Source organism: Podarcis gaigeae (genome assembly GCF_964106915.1).
Source record: "Podarcis gaigeae genome assembly, chromosome: Z".
Classification (NCBI taxonomy): Eukaryota; Metazoa; Chordata; class Lepidosauria; order Squamata; family Lacertidae; genus Podarcis; species Podarcis gaigeae.
Genome location: NC_139691.1, coordinates 2,038,491 through 2,057,794, shown reverse-complemented (window position 1 = coordinate 2,057,794; position 19,304 = coordinate 2,038,491). Strand labels below are relative to the sequence as shown.

The 19,304-nt window shown below is 48.0% G+C and overlaps 2 protein-coding genes and 2 long non-coding RNA genes across 5 annotated transcripts in view; 2 read left to right on the top strand and 2 right to left on the bottom strand.

Annotated features, from left to right (window-relative positions):
• The window catches only part of LOC310836556, a 205,326-nt gene that overhangs the window by 64,965 nt on the left and 121,057 nt on the right, over positions 1-19,304 (bottom strand). The window lies entirely within an intron of this gene.
• LOC310836557 overlaps positions 1-19,304 on the bottom strand; it is a 104,486-nt gene that overhangs the window by 53,050 nt on the left and 32,132 nt on the right. The gene's annotated exons all lie outside the window — the stretch shown is intronic.
• The window catches only part of RABGAP1 (RAB GTPase activating protein 1), a 91,927-nt gene that overhangs the window by 46,496 nt on the left and 26,127 nt on the right, over positions 1-19,304 (top strand). The window lies entirely within an intron of this gene.
• GPR21 (G protein-coupled receptor 21) lies at positions 1,163-5,732 on the top strand. Its single transcript, XM_083721867.1, has 2 exons — positions 1,163-3,394; positions 3,769-5,732. The coding sequence occupies exon 2, from the start codon at positions 3,865-3,867 to the stop codon at positions 4,924-4,926; it is 1,062 nt and encodes a 353-aa protein (XP_083577993.1). The 5' UTR covers positions 1,163-3,394; positions 3,769-3,864; the 3' UTR covers positions 4,927-5,732.

The following is a 19,304-nucleotide window of genomic DNA, read 5'->3' as shown; positions in this document are numbered from 1 at the left end:
ATCCATAATGCAACGCTGATGGACTCGCCTAGTTTCCCTGGCAGGTTAATGAACTGCTGTCAGGCTTGGAGTCGAGAGGAGTCCTTTGGGCACATAAGAGGAGCCTGCAAAAGCAGACCAGTGGCCCATACAGGACAGCCTCCCGTTTTCACAGTGGCCAGCCAGGTGTCTCTGGGAAACCAACAAGCAGGATTTGAGCACAGGAGCAATCCCTCATCCTGTAGCTTCCGGTTGAGCTCTGCAGAACGAAACAGAAACACTGGATGTGTCAAATGTGGGAAGCCTCTTTCTGTTTTCACTGTGACATCCAGGAGATGCTGAGCAAATGCAACTACAAAAGGAGCTGGTGGAGTGTCTGAAAGGCCTGTCAGTTGGGATATCTCTGAAAACCAACTCCCTTTCTCAGCTAGGACTCAAAACCTTTGTTTCAGAACTTTGCCCTTGATGACTTTTGCCCCTCTGTCCTCACTGGTGGGTCCATGCCCCACATGGCAGAATGTCCTTACATTAACACACCCACCTGTGTTGGCAGCAGCAGCAGCAGCTGCTCTGGAGCCATTTCCCCAACAGATGTCTCTGGAGCGAATAGAACTGGATGAAGTGAGAGCTGCTGCAGTAAATATTCTGGCCCTTTTGCCTTTCCATTCAACTAGTTAGAAAGTTTTTCAGGAGAATACATATCCAGGCATGTGTCAAATAATTCTGGCTGTCATCTCACAACAGCAAAGATTGGGATTGGCACTTCGTCCCCCAACAGGCAGGTGGGTATTGTCCCAACAGCAGTGCTGACACCTATTTACAGAACTCTTTGTGGATTAAATCAGTTGAGTTCTGGCTTCCATTCCTCTCCCAGTACAGTTCAAACCACTGGTTATAGAATACAGTCGTACATTGGAAGTTGAATGCCTTGCAAGTTGAACGTTTTGGTCCCTGAACGCCGCAGACTCAGAAGTGATTGTTCCGGTTTGCGAACATTCTTTGGAACCCAAACATCCGACAACGGTTCCACGGCTTCCGATTGACTGCATGAGTGAGTTTCCGAATGTTTTGGAAGTCAAACGGATTTCTGAAACGGATTCCATTTGACTTCTGAGGGATGACTGTAGTAGAATTGTAGAGTTGGAAGGACCCTGAGGGTCACCTAGCCCAAGCCCCTCCTGGAATGCAGTAATCGCAACTAAAGAATCCCCGACAAGTGGCCATCCAGCCTCCCTTTTAAAACCTCCAGGGGAGGAAAGTCCACAGCCTTCCAAGACAGTCGGTTTCAGTGTTGAACCATCAAAAGGTCCTTCCTAATGTTTAGTCATAATATGCTTTCCTGTCATTTGAATCCATTGGTTTGGGTCCTGTCCTCTGGAGCAGAAGAAAACAGGCTTGCTCCATCTTAAGTGACTCCTTTAGATATTTGAAGATGGCTATCATATTTCCTCTCGGTCTTCTGTTTTCCTAAACACACCCCACTCCCCCAACCATTCCTCATAAGCAGGGCTGTCTTTACCCAGGGGTTCAGGGCACCCAGGCACTGAATTTTTTTGGGGGGGGGCCCTACCACTGAAGTTGCCTAAGCTTTTAACTATCTATCTGTTACGAAAAAATAAGTAATTTTGATCAAGCTGACATTCAAAGCTGGCCTCCCCCTGGCCACTTTCTCCTCCCCAGAGTCCTGCCCTGTGTTGCTCTCTCGCCCACCATCAGCCTGGCTGCTGCGTCCCTCCTCTTCTTCTCCTTCCTCCTCCTGGGGAGCTTTTAAAAGTGCCTGGATGTGAAGCTGGGTGCCTTTGCGGAGATTGGGCGCCTGGTTCTTGAGGGGCGACAGCAGCATGACTTGGAGGGGCAGGCTGCCGCCATGGCCTTGCCTGCAACCACGGAGAAGTATATCTTGGGTGTAGACGTGGGCAGTCTAAATTTGGGGGCACTGGGCGGATCTTTGCACCCCGGCGGCGCATATGCTGAAGACTTGCATATGCTCATAAGGCTTGTTTTCCAGGACCTTTATTACCTATAAAGCGTTTGTGTGTGAACCTGTTAGCCTCAATTTTGGCTGTTGTTTGTGTCACTGAAGCAAGGTTGTGGCTTCTATGTTTAAATGTTTAAAGTTGTCTTTGTGTCCTGGCGTGTTCGGGATCCACAAGCCGTAGTTTCCCCATTTCGACATAACAGGAAACTATGGCTTAACTGTGGCTTCCGGGCTGGTTTATTCATTCACACAGAGGAGCGAGTGAAGTGCCTAAATGCAGGTTTTTGAAGCTTCTTTATATGGTGGCTTATTAAGCTAAGATTTGATCAAGGGATTGCAGCCTTTGTGTTTGCTTCTATAGAGGCTTTAATGCTATCCTCTGAGGGAAGCTCTTGCACAGTTCCTGCTTATTGTAAGACAGATACTTTTCAGTTGTGTCTGCCCCATAATGTCCAGGTCACTATCATTTAGTGGCGATTTTGATTAGGGCCTGTTAAGAGCATGGCAGAGCATAATTGCCAAGCTTAAACATCTCAGTGGGCATGGGAGTGTGCCAGCTGGGTTGGGTTCAGATGGTTTAAACCACGTGGAGAGTGTGTCTTGGGAGAGAGCGCGTGCACTTTGGGATGTGTGAAGCATGCCGTCTGCCCCGCCCCCTCGCAGCCCACTCCCATGCGTCTAACTCAGAAGGGCATATTAGGATTTTTGCTGCACATCTTAGATGAAGAAGGACAGCTTTGGAAAAAACAACTTAATGCCTTGGTGATCAGCCAAGGAAAGACGCGTTGCAAACCTGTGAGGGAACTGGACCTCTGAGCATACGATTACTCTTCGCACCTCCGAGAGCCCCTTCAGAAGAACGAAGCGGGTGGGCTTGGCTCCTGGCAGACTCAGCCGCGGCTCCTCTTTGCTAAAGGGCGGGGCGCTCCTCTTTGGAGATGAGGGGGCGCACCGGCGATCGAGCCGGGAAACGAGGGCGCGCGCGCCTTTGCTGCGGCTATCCGGGCGCGGAAGGGAGGCTCTTGGCTGCGCCCCCACCCCTCCTGTCGCCGCCGCCGCCGCCGCCGCCTGGATCGTCTTCCTTTGTCCGCCCCCTCCCTCGCACCTGGGTTCCTCCCCCTGCGCCGCGCAGGCTCTTCTACGGCCGGCAGCTGCTCTGCCTGGCTGGGCGCATCAAAAGCAGCCGCTGCTGCGTCCCTCTGCGTCTGCTCCCGGCGCTTGCTTCGCCTTTGTCCCTCTCGGCTGCAGGTAGGCAGGAGGGCAGCTCAGCCTAGCTCAGCCGTGGGGGAGGGGGAGGGACCCGCAGGCCGGACCCTCTCTTCTTCCTCCTCTTTCCTCACTCCTGCATCGACGGAGAGGTGCGGGATCCGGCGCGGCGGCGGCGCCCATTCTCCAGCCGGCTGCGGAGAGGCTAGCCGAAGTCCTGCAGCGTTGTGGGTGAGGAGGCCGGCTTGTACGCGTCCTGAAGCTATGGGAGGGGGGATGCTGTAAAGGCACCCCTCCCTCCTTTCCTTTTCATCTAGCACCCGCCCTCGCGTGGCTATTGCTGGATCTCCCCCCCCAATTGCACAAGCAAACGAGCTTCCCTCCATCCCTTTTCTCTATCGCCCCCCCCTTCCACGCATCTGTGCGTGGTGTGTTGCTGAGCTGCCAGCAGAGAGAGAGGGAGGAGGAGGAGGAGGAGGGGGCGGTGGCTGTGGAGGCTGCAGCCCAAAGAACTGGTGTTTCCAGGAGGGAGCCACTGCGGACAATGCCCAGCAGCTCCAGGGAGCCTCTGCATCCCTCTCCATCTCCTGTTTGGGCTTTGACAGGGTGGCACGTGTGGCAGCTGCAATGACAGCAGAAGCAGCCAGGCAGCATCCACCATCAGTGGCAGCAGAGTGAGGGGTTTCTGCCACCGACGCAAGATGAATGCCTCCCTCGATGGTAGCAACCACAGCAGCAGCAGCAGGCCCTTCTGCCTCCTGGCTGCCGGCTATCCGGAGGCCTTGGACACCTGCCTGCTGGAGCTGATCGTCATTGTCTTCCTCACCGTCCTCATAATCTCGGGCAACATTGTGGTCATCTTCGTCTTCCACTGTGCGCCACTGCTGAACCACCACACGACAAGCTACTTCATCCAGACCATGGCCTACGCTGACCTCCTGGTGGGTGTGAGCTGCCTGGTGCCTTCACTCTCTCTGCTGCACTACCGGGTCACCTTCTTGCCGGAGTCTGTGATCTGCAGAGCCTTTGGCTACGTGGTCTCCGTGCTCAAGAGCGTCTCCATGACCTCCCTGGCCTGCATCAGCGTGGACAGGTACATCGCCATCACCAAGCCTCTGTCCTACAACACCCTGGTCACCCCCTGCCGCCTCCGGGTTTGCATCCTGTTCATCTGGCTGTACTCGGGCGCCGTGTTCCTCCCGGCTTTCTTTGACTGGGGAAAGCCCGGCTATCACGGGGATGTTTTTCAGTGGTGTGCTGACTCCTGGGACACCTGGGCCATCTTCACCCTCTTCATCATCATCATGCTGTACGCACCAGCAGCCTTCGTGGTCTGCTTCACCTATTTCAGCATCTTCCGCATTTGCCAGCAGCACACAAAAGAGATCAATGAGAGGCGCGTGCGGTTCAGCTCCCAAGAAGGGGAAGCGGCTGATGCCCAGCCATGCCCAGACAAGCGCTATGCCATGGTTCTCCTGCGCATCACCAGCGTCTTCTACATCCTCTGGCTCCCCTACATAATCTACTTCCTCTTGGAGAGCTCTTCTGTCTACCACAGCCGAGCAGCCTCCTTCCTGACCACCTGGCTTGCCATCAGCAACAGCTTCTGCAACTGTGTCATCTACAGCCTGTCCAACAGCGTCTTTCAGAAAGGCTTGAAGCGCCTCTCTGGCGCTGTTTGTGTCTCTTGCACCAGGCACCGGGCGCCAAAGGAGTCCTCCGCCTCGAGGAGCAAAAGACCTTCAAATGGGTGTCATGCGTAAGATACAGATTGCTCCGACAAAACAACAACAACAACAACAACAACAACAGAAAAAAGATTAAAGATATTGCCAGGTTTGCAAAAATAACTAAAAAACTGACAAGAACACACAATTTTTCTCTGAGAAATGCTGCTGAAGAACTGGAGATTTCCACAAGCATGTCTGTTTTAGTGTTTCACTTTACAAACGTCCTTGTGTGAGGCGGGTTTGGTGACCTGGCCCCTGTGTTTCCAAAACTGAGCACTCCTCCTCCTCCTCCCCTTTCTCTCCTGTCTGGCGTGCCTGCCAGTGCTGGGCATGCAAGACCTCTGGCAAAAGAGACATTTGTGTTCCTCCTTTAAAGCTTGGGCATTTTCGGAGAGCTTTGATCTTGCGTGTCAATGTGGGAATGTGTAAATGGTCTGATGGTATACTCCCTGATTATTTGCTTTTGTTTTTCTGTGCAAATGCCAAAGTATATTTCAGAATTCTTAACATAAGGGGCCAAAGTATAGTCTCCCTGACTTCCCCCCAACCCCATTTCCCCCATAGTCCTATAAACAAATAATGTAAACACTTGAACATTTGATTTTGTTGTGTGATACAGCCACACCACATGTGATTAATCAGTATTCTGACCTCCCCACCTCCCCCGATGCTTTTTCCAAAAACTTCTCATCCTGAGTGCCCTGTTAGAATGCTCATATGTGATTTACAGTACAGTGTTTGCATTTTTATTTTTTAAAAAATGTTTGTGTAGTAGTTGGGATGACTTTGAAGCAGACAAAATTTAGCAGTTGAATAAAGTATTTTCTTTTTCTAAGTAAGTGGAGAAAATATTTTGACCATCCTTATTGCTCTGGATATGTAGGCGGCAGCTTGAGAATGGAACAAAAGCATTCTCATTAGAAACCAGTGTGTGCTCAATTTTTGTTGTTGTTTTGAGGAAATTTCTTTTTAAAAAACTTTCCTTTTAAATATTGAATTCCTCTAATACTTTACATACAGCTTTAGTAGCAAAACAGGAGTGAAGCATTAGACTCCTAAATAACTTGTATTTTCAAGAAAGGTGCAATATTTTGGATTTCCAATTGGGAAACTGGGGACTCCTTCCTCCTGTTAGGGTAGGTGGGCTTGATATCTGTTCAAAAACCCCAGGAGCCAATTGCATTTCTGGTTTACCAAATGGAAAGAGGAGTTGGGTTCAGTGAACTTTCCTGGGGTGTCCTGTATGCCCCCCATTTGAGGAAAGCAGAGCAATCTCTAAGCAGATCAGTGTTCTGGGTACAACACTCTCTGTTGCCCCTATCACACCCCTGGCACTGCCTTGGCATGATAAGTTTCTTTTGTGGGAGAAATAGACAGAAAGTAGACTGCTAGTCATGATGGCTATAAAGTACATTTCTGATCACAATTCAAAGTTGGTGCTGACTTTTAAAGCCCTAAACGGCCTCAAAGGCCCAGTATACCTGAAGGAGTGTCTCCATTCCCATTGTTCAGCCTGGACACTCAGGTTCAGCTCTGAGGGCCTTCTGGCGGTTCCCTCCCTGCGAGAAGTGAGGTTACAGGGAACCAGGCAGAGGTCCTTCTCGGTGCTGGCACCTGCCCTATGGAATGCCCTCCCATCAGATGTCAAGGAAATAAACAACTACCGTGGTACCTCTGGTTACGAACTTAATTTGTTCCGGAGGTCCATTAACCTGAAACCATTCTTAACCTGAGGTACCACTTTAGCTAATGGGGCCTCCCTCTGCCGCCGCTGCCGCGTGATTTCTGTTCTCATCCTGAGCTAAAGTTCTTAACCTGAGGTACTACTTCTGGGTTAGCGGAGTCTGTAACCCATAGTGTTTGTAACCTGAGGTACCACTGTATCTGACTTTTATAAGACATCTGAAGGCAGCCCTGTTTTTAATGTTTTATTGTTTATCGTGTTTTTAATATTCTGTTGGGAGCCACCCAGAGTGGCTGGGGAAACCCAGCCAGATGGGCAGGGTATTATTATGATGATGATGATTAATAATAATAATAGTTATTGTTATTGTTATGAATCTCCAAGTTCAAAGCCAGTTGACCTTTGAATACCAGTTATCAGAGGGGAGCAACAGAGCAGGAGGACTGTTTTCATGTCTGCCTTGTGGGCTTCCTAAGAGGGCATTCCTTTGTCCACTGTTGGAAATGGCAATGTGGTGCTTTGGGTTGATTAATCAAGGCTCTCCTATTAATTTCTTTTCCTTGTCTAGTGGAGGGACAAGTAGGCGTGCAGAACCTGAACTCTCACTCTCTGGCTGCAGGTGACCTGCTCTCTTCCCCTCACTGGGATTACCGATTATGCTCCCCACTTTTTCAAGCTTATCTTCCCCGGTCATATTTTGGTGAGTTTTAAAACAGAGACAGTGAACCTGTGGCCCCGAGAAGCTGTTGGACTCCCATCAGCCCCACCCAGAGTGACCAGTGGTCAGGATGAGAGGAGTTTGTAGTCCAGCAGGATCTGAAAGGCCCCTTAAAAAAAACAACAGCTTCTGAGAGAGCTGCGACTTAGCCCAGCTCCTATTGTCTGGAGCTATTGGATTTTTTTGTTTGCGTGCCTGATAGAGAACTTGTTTTTGTAGGTGCCTCCGCCGCAACTGGGTCCTGACCAGTATTCCATTTATTTTAGCCAGTGTGCTGGTTTTTTTTAGAGCTAGATGTAAATGCTGAAGCTGCTGCATAATGATATCTTCTGAAGAAGACGAGGACAGCTGTCTCGAAGTGAGCGTTCATCATGTTTGTGGGCTCTTTGCAGTCTGCTTCTTGATACAGCTTTTCAATGAAGGCCTGCTTTTCCAGATGCCTCAGAGCATGCTGCGGGAGGTGCGGGAGGCAGTGGAGGACTGGGGTGCCTGGCGTGCTCTGGTCCAAGGGGTCACAAAGAGTCGGAAACAGCTAAACGGTTAAACAGCAACAACAAGAGCAGCAGCAGCCAGCCTGCACCCTCCAGACACTCCCATCATCCCTGACCATGGGCAGTGCTGTGTGGGGCTGGTTGGGAGCTGTAGTCCAAACCCTGGTGAGTCTCACATTTGCTACCCCTGTTCTAAAGAGTGATCTTTGTGTCAACTTTTTGGCTTGGAGACACACCTTTCTCTTGCATGCTGTGCGCACCCATCCACCCATTCTGTAGCTCTCTTTAATCCAGGAATGTGGGGAGGCTTTAAAGAACAGCAGGGGGTGGGGAGCAATTTCCATTAAAGAGAAACCGTTTTTTCCTCCTCAAGCTAAGGCTACTGGTGTTGCCCATCAGCTGATGGGTGACTGGGGGTGTGCCCTTCTCCAGCAGTGGAACCACTGGGAGCCCTCTGTAAGCTCCTGCTCCATCCTTTAAAGCCCTACCTTTACCTGCCCAATCCCTTATGTCAGGGATGATGGCAGATGTATTTGTGCGTTCACCAGAATGACCTGGCTAGCCAAATGGGAAGGCTCTGGCAGCTCCGTTTCATCTGTGGGCCAGAAGTTCCTCTTGTTGGATTAAGCTGTGGCCAGACATAAGATCCTGTGTCTCTGACCTTCTGTCCCCAAATGAACTCACCCATCTTTAAAGGTAAAGGTACCCCTGACCATCAGGTCCAGTCGTGACCGACTCTGGGGTTGCGCGCTCATCTCGCTCTATAGGCTGGGAGCCGGCGCTTGTCCGCAGACAGCTTCCGGGTCACGCGGCCAGTGTGACTAAGCCATGGACCAGAGCAGCACACGGAAACGCCGTTTACCTTCCCGCCAGAGAGCGGTCCCTATTTATCTACTTGCACTTCGTGCTTTCGAACAGGGACCGAACAACGGGAGCTCACCCCGTCGCGGGGATTCGAACCGCTGACCTTCCGATCGGCAGGGCCTAGGCTCTGTGGTTTAACCCACAGCGCCACCCACGGTCCGCACCCATCTTTACTGTACTATAATACTGTGGGTTATGATAAATAGAAACTGTTGTAGGCTATATCATAACTCTTTTGCCACTGATCTAAGCTCCTGTGATGCCACAGAATGTTCACGAGTGTTTTGCAGTTTATTAAAGAGAAGGCCAGTTCATAAAAAGTGCCTTATTGATGGGAGGTAGACTTCAGCCAAACTGAAGAGGGGGCGGGGAGCCTTAAATAGCGTATTTAAGAAAGGCAGGAAGGCAGATCAGGAAGTGGCTGGAATGAGTAGTCTTGAGATGTGAGGTCACCCTAGGTAGCATAGAAGTACTTGGGACAACCTCATGACTGGTCCATTGGGCAAGACTGGATCTAGACACATCAGAGAAGCGTTTCAGTTAAACTCATTGTAAACTTTGTATGGCAAATTGGGTTGGCAAAAACCAAACCTCACAGTGCCATCTGGTGTCACAGTGTTATAATGCATATACAACACCTATAAAGTGCTTTTTCTTTGCTAGTGTAGCTGAGTCCCCAAAGGTTGACCTGCTTCTGTGGGATCTTCAACATGTTACTCTTGTTTTGTCCACTGCTGCTGCTGCTCCTACTACTACCACACATACTCTTCTTTTAGTTTGACCACACATACACCCCTTGGAAAGTCTACTTTGCTTTTCTGCATTTGCTGTTTGATAGATTACACATCTCCAGCATCACTTCTCTTACTCTATTTATTTGTTTCCTGGAATAATAATTATAATTATTATCAACATTTATTTATATAGCATCATCAATGCGTATGGCTCCATACACAGTTATAGTGAGAAATTCTGCTCTGAAGTGTGTACAGTGGTACCTCGGGTTAAGTACTTAATTCGTTCCAGAGGTCCGTTCTTAACCTGAAACTGAAGCACCACTTTAGCTAATGAGGTCTCCTGCTGCCACCGCGCCGCCGGAGCACTATTTCTGGGTTAGCGGAGTCTGTAACCTGAAGCATATGTAACCTGAAGTGTATGTAACCCGAGTTACCACTGTACAATCTAAAATCTTACATGCTGCTTGACTGAGCGGGGATGAGGGGAACAATCCTCAAAGTACACCTGGTAGTGTTTTATATCAGCCTCCCCCAACCTGGTGTCTTCCTGATGTTTTAAACTACAACTCCCATCAGCTCCAACCAGTTTTTGTTCAGGTTACTCTGTTTTCAAAGCAACAAAATCCCTCCAACCTCTTCTGAATGACTTGAAAACTGTGAGCATGTTCCTTTCAGCTTTCGTCAGTGCCAAGGGCCTCCCTGTAGAACATGAGGTCTGTTTTTTATTATCCTGTTCTGAAACCCATTTTTTTCAGGGCTGCTTGAACTCTACAATAAAATAACTTTAAAATCCTCTGCTCCAGGTGACCCAGATTCTGCACCAAGGAAAGCCAGATATTTTTGCTTGTGCAGAGTTGCTTGTTTTTATTTTGTGTGACTGATTCTGCAATATTTGCTGTTTTGAATAACTCTGGGGCAGGAAGAAGGAGCCATGTAGGGTGTACAGTACTCAGGTCCCCTCGTCTTACTTCGCCTCCCCAAAAAAACTATTGCCCAAACACTCTCGTCTGCCTTAGCAGTTAGGAAGGAGGGCAGTTCTTTCTCTCTGACCCAGTTTGCATGTAGCACTAAGCATAGGCATGTTTCAGTGCAGACAAGCACACATGAGAGTTCCCAGAGAGAATATGACAGTCCTCAAGCTGTTGCTTGACTGAAGAAATCTTACAGTTTTTAAAATGTGTGCATAGTTGCACACCCTTGAAATAACTGAGGACATGGCTACATTCAGGGCTGCCTCTTCCCATCCTATCCTGCCTTTCTGCTTTGTCCAGTTAGGATGCTCCTTTTTTGAGGTGTGATTGGCAGGGATGTGTGAAAAGGCTTTTTCTCTTGCAGTGATTAAGCTGTGGAAATCCTTGCCCTGAGATGGGCATCCACCTGGCTTCCTCTCTGATGGCGTCCTGATGCCTTTGCCTGGCCATTTGCTGAAAGGTCTTGCACCTTCTCTCCTCTCCTCTCTCTCTCGTTGTTGAACTGCTTTACTTTCAAGTGTCTTTTGAGAATTGTTTTATAAGTTAGTGGGGTTTAAAACTTTTTGTTGTTGTTGTTGTTAGTCACCTTTGGTGCTCCAGCTTGAAAGGCAAAGGTGAGATATAAATGGATTTTAATGAATAAATCATGTGGAGGAAAAACCTAGTTCTGGAGAGCATCCTTTAGTTTTTGATGGTGCTCACCTGTATTGTCAGAGGCATTTTCAAAGAAGAACCCCATAGAAGTTTGCCATCTTGTCATTTTCACAAGCTGACAGTATTTTAAAATAATTCAAAACATTTAAAAGAGATGCTTCTGACTAGTTCGAATTGGGGGTGGGGCACCTTTTTAGTTGGCAAAATGGTTTCTTTAATTGACAAAATAGGACAGAACTTGAGTAGGGTTGTCTTGTGGTACATGCAGGATAAATTACATGCAGAATGAATGTTGATGGAAAAGGTAAACAGCATTTCCATGTGCTCTGGTTTCCGTCACGGGATTCCGTTGCACCAGAAGCGGCTTAGTCCTGCTGGCCACGTGACCCGGAAAGCTGTCTGTGGACAAACGCCGGCTCCCTCGGCCTGAAAGCGAGATGAACGTCGCAACCCCATAGTGGCCTTGACTGGACTTAACCGTCCAGGGGTTCTTTACCTTTTTACTTTTACCTAGATGGAAAATCCATGGGGTCATAAAGGGTCGGACACGACGAAACGACTAAACAACAAGATGGAAAATGAAAATCCTTCAGTTGCTCTCACTTGCTATGTCTTTTTAAGTGGAAGAGGTCGGTTGGCTTGGGGGAGGCCACTCCCTTCATGACTATTGAGCTCTTCTGGAGGGAGGTGTTTTTGCAGAATCGACCAATTGGCAGGAAGTGGTCTGGGGACCTTTTATTTGGGGGGGGGGAGGCCCCACCTCTCTCCGGAAGAGCCCAATAGATGTACTTACTGCCCCAGAGGGTGGGGCCTCTCCCAGGCTATCTGGCCAACTCCCCCTTGAGAGAAGGGGAGCCTTCCTGTTCTGGCTTGGTTTGCTTTTGCCTCCTCAGGGCTGGGTCTGGTGAATGACACAACCTTAATATGGCATTGGCCTTTTGTGCCATATCTAATTTAATTGCTTTGTTTTGGACATGTGGCTTTTGCAGACATATAAATGTGTTCTCAGATTGCTCTGCAGCCTGGGGGCTCACATTCCGCAGTGGGAGGCTTTTTAATATGCCAGTTATTAACTGTTCCTTGGCAGGCCTTCTTGAAGGAACATGCAGTGGCTGTGAAGGGTTCAGATGCAGTGAACTAGGACTCCCTAGAATGATTTTGATTCTGTCTGCTGACACTGAAGGAGTGAGCCAGACGTGAGTTCAATTCCCCACTTCGCCATAGAGCTCAGTGCAGACGCTGGGTCTCTCTATATGACCCCAACCAGGGCTGGGGAACCTGCTACCTTCTATTGTTGCTGGACTCTGGTTCCCATCAGCCCCATCCAGCCCCATTCTCAGGGATGATGGATGTTGGAGTCCAGCAACACTTGGAGAGCTGCAGCTTCTCCACCCAAGTCAAATGGCCTGTGGGTGGGGAGTGTTTATACCACACCACTAGCGCACATGGCACTTTGGAGGCACTATATGTAGGCAAGATTCCTGCTCTAATGAAAGAACTTGAGTCTATAGGAAATTTCCTCATGCTGAGTCATCCGGCCATTGATTAATTTTGTTTTCACTGGCTGGCAACAGCTCTCCTGGGTTTCAGACTAGAGTCTTTTCCCAATCTGAAGATACCAGGAGTTGCACCTGGGACCTCTTCATGCAGGCCATGTCCTCTGCCACTGAACAACGGCCCCTTCTCATACTCCCATAAGCTCTTCGAAAGAAGTATGTGATGCAAATAAAACAAATGCTTAAAAGTTAAGGCTGCAGCAGTGAGTTTAATCAGTGGTTCCAGATTTTCTGATCTAGGTCAGTTCCCATATTTTCCTTTTGTGGACCACTTGTAATTCACTGTGGGTCTCAGCAAACCTCCCCTCACACCAGCACCTTTGTGAAAACCAGTTTTAGTATGTTATGAAAATCACAAGCCTTAGGCTAGGCCATTGACAAAAGAGTTGTTTTAGCTTGTCAATTCCTAGAGCAAAAATAGGACACAGCACCATTGCCATATTACTAAAATCTCAGGTCTTACACCAGGGCCTCCTTGGTCCATTTAGCAAATTGTTTTCATCTGTGTTGTCAGGGGCACAGAATCAATTATTGACTCTTGTGCAACTGTTCCTTGGGCTGCCTGAATGGAGGTTGTGAACCGCAGTATGAGAACCCCTGACCTAGATTAACTTAAAATCCATTTTTTAAAAAAAGATCTCTTTCTTAATCTGGCAGCAGATAAACATACAATGCAAGTATTTTTTTAAGCTGCAAAGGCCACCACCAGAGGTTCTCCACACACCCAATTTGCCCTTTCATTCCAAGGTGTTACTGCTCCCTGGAACCTGTGGCCTTCCAGTCTCCCACCATCTCTGCCCATTGAACATGCCAGCTTCAGCTGATGGCAGGTGGGATTCTAGCAACACCTGGGAGTGGGCACGGGTTCCCCACACCTGCTCTGCGTCATGTGCAGGCACCACACATTTGGTGGCCAGGAGCTGCTTTGTAAAGGAGAACTGTGGAGGCTTGTAAGATTCTGCAGCGAGTGGTGGGATTGTGTTGCTGGAAAACTGGTTGGCTCAGGAATGGAGGCATCCTCAGGTTTGGTGCTTGAGAGATCTGCTGGGGATCAGTGGGTTGTTTCTGAAGGAGCATCCGTATACCAGGGGACCTCTTCCATAAGGTGAGCCTGGGAGAGGAGCCAAGGCATGGATTCTTTGTTGCTCTTGGACCACATCGGGGATTCTGCAGATCTGAGTGCTGAACGCCACAGCTTTGAGCCTCCTTGTTGATGCCTTGTGCTGTAAGCAGAGTCAGTCCCCTCAAAATGTTGGGGGAGAATCAGAATTGCAGCCTAGTTAAATAAAACGAGGGTTTAGTCATGTAAAGGAATGACAAATGCGAGCAGATAATGTATTTCTCTTTGTTCTCAGTTTTGTACATGTCATAAGTAATGACAGCTTGACAGAAACCAGCATTTTCATTTATGAGCTTATTTATTTTAGGGAAAATGGAAAGCGGAGGAGGGGTAGTGGAGAGGAGAATCAGGAGGTCCGGAATAAACCCTGGAACTAAGGAAGGCCAAAATTTCCAAAAGGAAGAGCTGCCTCAGTGTGTTGGCAGGAGCATTAAGGCAGTAAAAATAAACTTCTTTCGGTAGATTTATAGTGCCAGTAGTTTTTCTGTGCTTAATCTTTTAGTGTTTGACAATAATTGTATGCCTTTGATCTTTCACTGTCCCTCAGTGCCCAGTTACTAAAAAGCAGGTGAGCACTTCAACATTTCTGAACATTTTTTTAAAAATTTTGTTGTTGTTCTTGTCTTGAGCAGGAAACAACCTGACATGCAAGGAGGCTTGTTTTACAATGGAACCTGTATTGATTGGCTGGAAAGCAACAGGTACCTTGCCTACAAAAATGCCTGTGTGCTCTATCTAGCATAAAGGTAAAGGGAAACCTGACCATTAGGTCCAGTCATGACCGACTCTGGGGTTGCAGCGCTCATCTCGCTCTATAGGCCGAGGGAGCCGGTGTGCAGCTTCCGGGTCATGTGGCCAGCATGACTAAGCCGCTTCTGGCAAACCAGAGCAGCACACGGAAACACCGTTTACCTTCCCGCCGGCGCGGTATCTATTTATCTACTTGCACTTTGACATGCTTTTAAACTGCTAGGTTGGCAGGAGCAGGGACCAAGCAACAGGAGCTCACCCCGTCACGGGAATTCGAACCGCCAACCTTCTGCTCGGCAAGTCCTAGGCTCTGTGGTTTAACCCACAGCGCCACCCGCGTCCCCTCTATCTAGCATTGGCATAGGCAAACTCGGCCCTCCAGATGTTTTGGGACTACAACTCCCATAAATCCCCTGACCACTGGTCCTGTTAGCTAGGGATGATGGGAGTTGTAGTCCCAAAACATCTGGAGGGCCGAGTCTGCCTATGCCTGATCTAGCAGGCTGCTTTGTGGGATTGGCAGTTATGAACCCAAGAAGAGCTTGCTGCATCGGGCCAAAGGGGCCCCATCTAAATCCAATATCCTGTTCTGACAGTGGCCAACCACTATTAGGAAACCCACCTGAGCACAAGAGCAATATTCTCCCCTCCTGTGGTTTTCAGAAACTGGTACTAAGGAGCATCTGTGCCCCTAACTCTGGAGGCAGAACACAGACGTCCTAGCTAGCAGCCATTGGTAGCCCCCTCCTCCATGAATTGTCTAACTGCCTGCACGGCACTTCTGCACCCTTTTTAAAAGCTTCAAGAAGGAAAACTGTGCTCTCCACGAATACATGCTCCTTCTCACCAGGTGCAGTGGGGGATAGTTTTTGCTCAGAACGAAGTACAGTGGATGCTCGGGTTGTGAATGTGATCCATGCGGGAGGCACGTTCACAACCCGCAGCGTTCGCAACCCACAGCACCGCGTCTGCACGGCGCGGGTTGCAATTCAGCGCTTCTGCGCATGTGCGAGCGCCGAAACCTGAAAGTAACCTGTACCAGTACTTCCTGGTTCAGCATGGTGCGCAACCCGAAAACGCGCAACCTGAAGCGTCTGTAACCCGAGGTATGACTGTAGTGAGTTTGTTGAATCTAAGTAGGCCAGAGAAGATTATGCCTTAACTCAGGGGTCAGCAAACTTTTTCAGCAGGGGGCCAGTCCACTGTCCCTCAGACGTCGTGGGGGGCCGGACTATATTTTGAAAAATATATATGAATGAATTCTTATGCCCCACAAACAACCCAGAGATGCATTTTAAATAAAAGCACACATTCTCCTCATGTAAGAACACCAGGCAGGCCGCACAAAGAACCCAGAGATGCATTTTAAATAAAAGGACACATTCTACTCATGTAACACATTCTACACATTCTACTCACGCTGATTCTTGGACCATCTGTGGGCCGGGTTTAGAAGGTGATTGGGCCGGATCTGGCCCCTTGGCCTTAATTTGCCTACCCATGCCCTAACTGTTGGTGGTTCTTAAGGTGCCACAAGATTCTTGTTTATTTTAGCTACAACAGGCTAACATGGCTACCTCCCTGGCAACTGCTCATCTCAAAGTGGGAGTGACTTGTCTTGCGGGAACATTGTACGTGTTCTCTCTAACCACAAACAAGCCATGTTTTTCTCCAGTGACTCAAGAGGGTATACGCTGTCAAGTTGCATAATGGCTGAATTCTTTTATATGTTAATAGTGACATGCTTGTTCAATCCGCCTCTCAACATATGCTGATGCATTTTTGCATCATTCAGGTGTACTTTATTTTAGATGACAGATTTCTAACATTTAGAAAATAATATTCTCAACCAGCTCTAGCAAAACTGCTGCTGTCGCTTCGGGTTTGGAATTAGGAATAAGTTAGTGCTTGTGAGCTAGATTTCAGGGCCACAGTATGCAAACATTTAGGACAGGGAAGGGCCCTTGCTCGGTGGGTAGAGAACTTGCTCTGCATGCAGAAGACCTCAGGTTCAATCTCCAGCATCTCCAGGTAGGGCTAGGAATCTCACCTGCTTGAAACTCTGCCTGTCAGTGTAGCCAATACTGAGGTAAGTGGACCAAGGGTGTGATTCCGTGTAAAGCTGTGTACTTAGGTGTATATGAGCTGCCTTGGCAGCAGGGAAACTTTGAAGCCAAATTGCATGCAGATGGTTGCAAGTCACAATAGGAAATATTTGGACAGTCTGGGGATTCTTGGCTTCTCACTCAGAGGTGATGCTGCTGTAGTATCTTAAGATGACCTCTGAAAAATGTGGCTGAAACAATATATTTTGGGGCCAAGTGTAAAACAGCCATTAATAAACAGCCAGGAGTAATATGAAGACTTATTGACAGGACTAGGGCAGAATGGAGGCAGTGTAGCCAAAGCAACAAATTAATATAAGTACACACATGCATACAGCACATGTAAAGGTAAAGGGACCCCTGACCATTAGGTCCAGGTGTGGCTGACTCTGGGGTTGCGGCGCTCATCTTGCTCTATAGGCCGAGGGAGCCGGCGTGCAGCTTCTGGGTCATGTGGCCAGCATGACTAAGCCGCTTCTGGCGAACCAGAGCAGCACACGGAAATGCCGTTTACTAGCACTGTTGTCTAGCACTGAATTGTACAAAGCACTTTATGTGCCTCTTGTTTTTCCTTTTTACAACCACCCAAATGAGGTGGACTAGCCCGGTGATGGGCAGACATCATTCTTGTGGGTCTACTAAGAAATCCACCAACCAGAGCCTGGTTCAAAATGCATTTACCTGGGATCAAATAATAGCAAGCCAGAGATTTCTTTTCAATATCAGAGCATAATTGAGCTCACAGTGCTTTCTCACAAAAGTCCAGTCCTGACTGGCTTCATGTCAGAAGCCTAGTCATTTTGCTGCTATTGTTTAACAGGCAAGAACCAGGAATTCTTGTTGATCTATTGCAAGTCATCAGGATCTACAGTACTAATAGATTCAGACCTACATTCTGCCCACCCTTGGACAAGGCTTGGTGAGGGTGACTTGGCTTTGATCCTCCTGTGCTGAACCCAGGTTTTCTATTTGCACACACCTGATGAGGTGAGTGACAGTTTTGCCAAAATTTTGTTTACCTGTCCTCTTGGCATCTTGTCCATGCAGCATTTTGAAAGCATTCCCATATTAATGGCAAGACATCCAGGGCACAGCCTGTTATGATCCATTGTTTGTTTTGGAGGCATACCACTGCTTCAAAGAAGTGTGGCTAGATGTATTTGTGGAGTCTGAGCAAGTGATGGCTTTGGGAAAAGGGTTCTCAGCATACAGTATATTCATCCTAGAGGCATGCCGTTCTAGGAAATGGTTGCAATGAATTTTTGTGTCAGCTTTCATTTTTGCATACAAAGACGGAGTGTCCCTTTCCCTGTACGTACCCTTGATTTGAAAATGCTGGTTCTCATTTAAAATAAACACACCCTCGTATTTCCCCCCTGTTTGTGGGGTGCTGACTTTGTGCCTGTTTGCATTGTGGGATAAGCTATTTGGGTGTGTGGGTGTGTATTCATTCTTTTCCCTCACCCCCACCCATTTTCTTTCTCGTATGTTCAGAGAGAAGTTTTAGCCTGCCACGTTTTTGCCTCAGGCACGAAAACAGTGTCTGGGCATTTCTGTCAAAGCTGCACTAGATCCGCATGTGATTGTTGCATACAGCTCTCTCTCTCTCTCTATATATACACACACACACACACACACACACACATATATATATATATATATATGCAGGTTTTGGTGTCCTCGGGTGTCTTCCCGTGTAAAAGTTGGGGTGTCTAGGCGACATTTCAACGAGGTACGAATCTACGAAAGCATATATATATATATATACACATATACACCAAGTGCCTATTTATGATTTTCCTGTGGGAAACTTGATCCCTAAAAGGAAATGAGTGCAGCTGGGGATCACTTGGGGGATTCACTCTTATTTTTAGAATCAGATTTATTGCCATATTTGGCCTGAAACGATGTCACACTGGAAGCTTATTGTAGTGCGGCCGGTCAGTCATTCTCACCTGATCTCAATTGGACTTGGGCTCAAGGTAATCAGTGGAACCTGGACAAAAGGATGAGTAATAACAAATGTTTGTTGGCTCAGGAATCCTGAATTTCCCATAAACAATTTCTGGTGATGAGGGAGATTGAGCTTTGCAGGATGAAAACCTTTAAAATAAAAATTTAAAAAATCCCAGGTGTAGTTCTCAGTGCAGCTGCTCACTCCAAGACAGAATGAAGAGATAGATATTTGATTGATTCAGTTTCCCCTCCCCTCCCCAAGGGGATAACAGCAATTCAGAAGGAGAAATATACAGTGATGCCCCAACAGATCCCACAACCAAAGCACTCCCCATTTAGTCCTTGACATGGAAGCCAGCAGAATTTAATTTTTCCCCCCATTAATTTGTTTTTATTAGAGATTTTCTTGGGTTACAAAAGTACATACCTTGTCTCTATTTTCAAATCATAAAGTCCTTTTTACATATCAGTTATGTTTGATGTGAGACTTCAATGTTGTATACAGCACAAATTTTTGAAGCCTTCCAACACCAGCAGAGGAGAGGAGGTTCTCTTGAGCATGCTCCATTTGTGGTAGTGCTTTTGAGCCACGCTCATTTTCACTAGGGTTGTGTGCAGGACGAGTTCCCAGGAAGCGTTTCCCCCACCACAAACCCAGTCTGCCTTTAAGACTCTCCATTGAATTTAGTTTTAAGGTCGGAGCAGCCATAATAAAGCCCCCCTCCCCCTCCATTGGCACGCGGATGGTCAACCCAGTCATTAAGCTTTGGCATGACTACAGTATCAGGGTTGGGGCACCTGTGGT

Bases quoted from the DNA above. Each gene is read 5' to 3' on its own strand.
- GPR21 (XM_083721867.1), top strand. From the start codon at position 3,865: ATGAATGCCTCCCTCGATGGTAGCAACCACAGCAGCAGCAGCAGGCCC.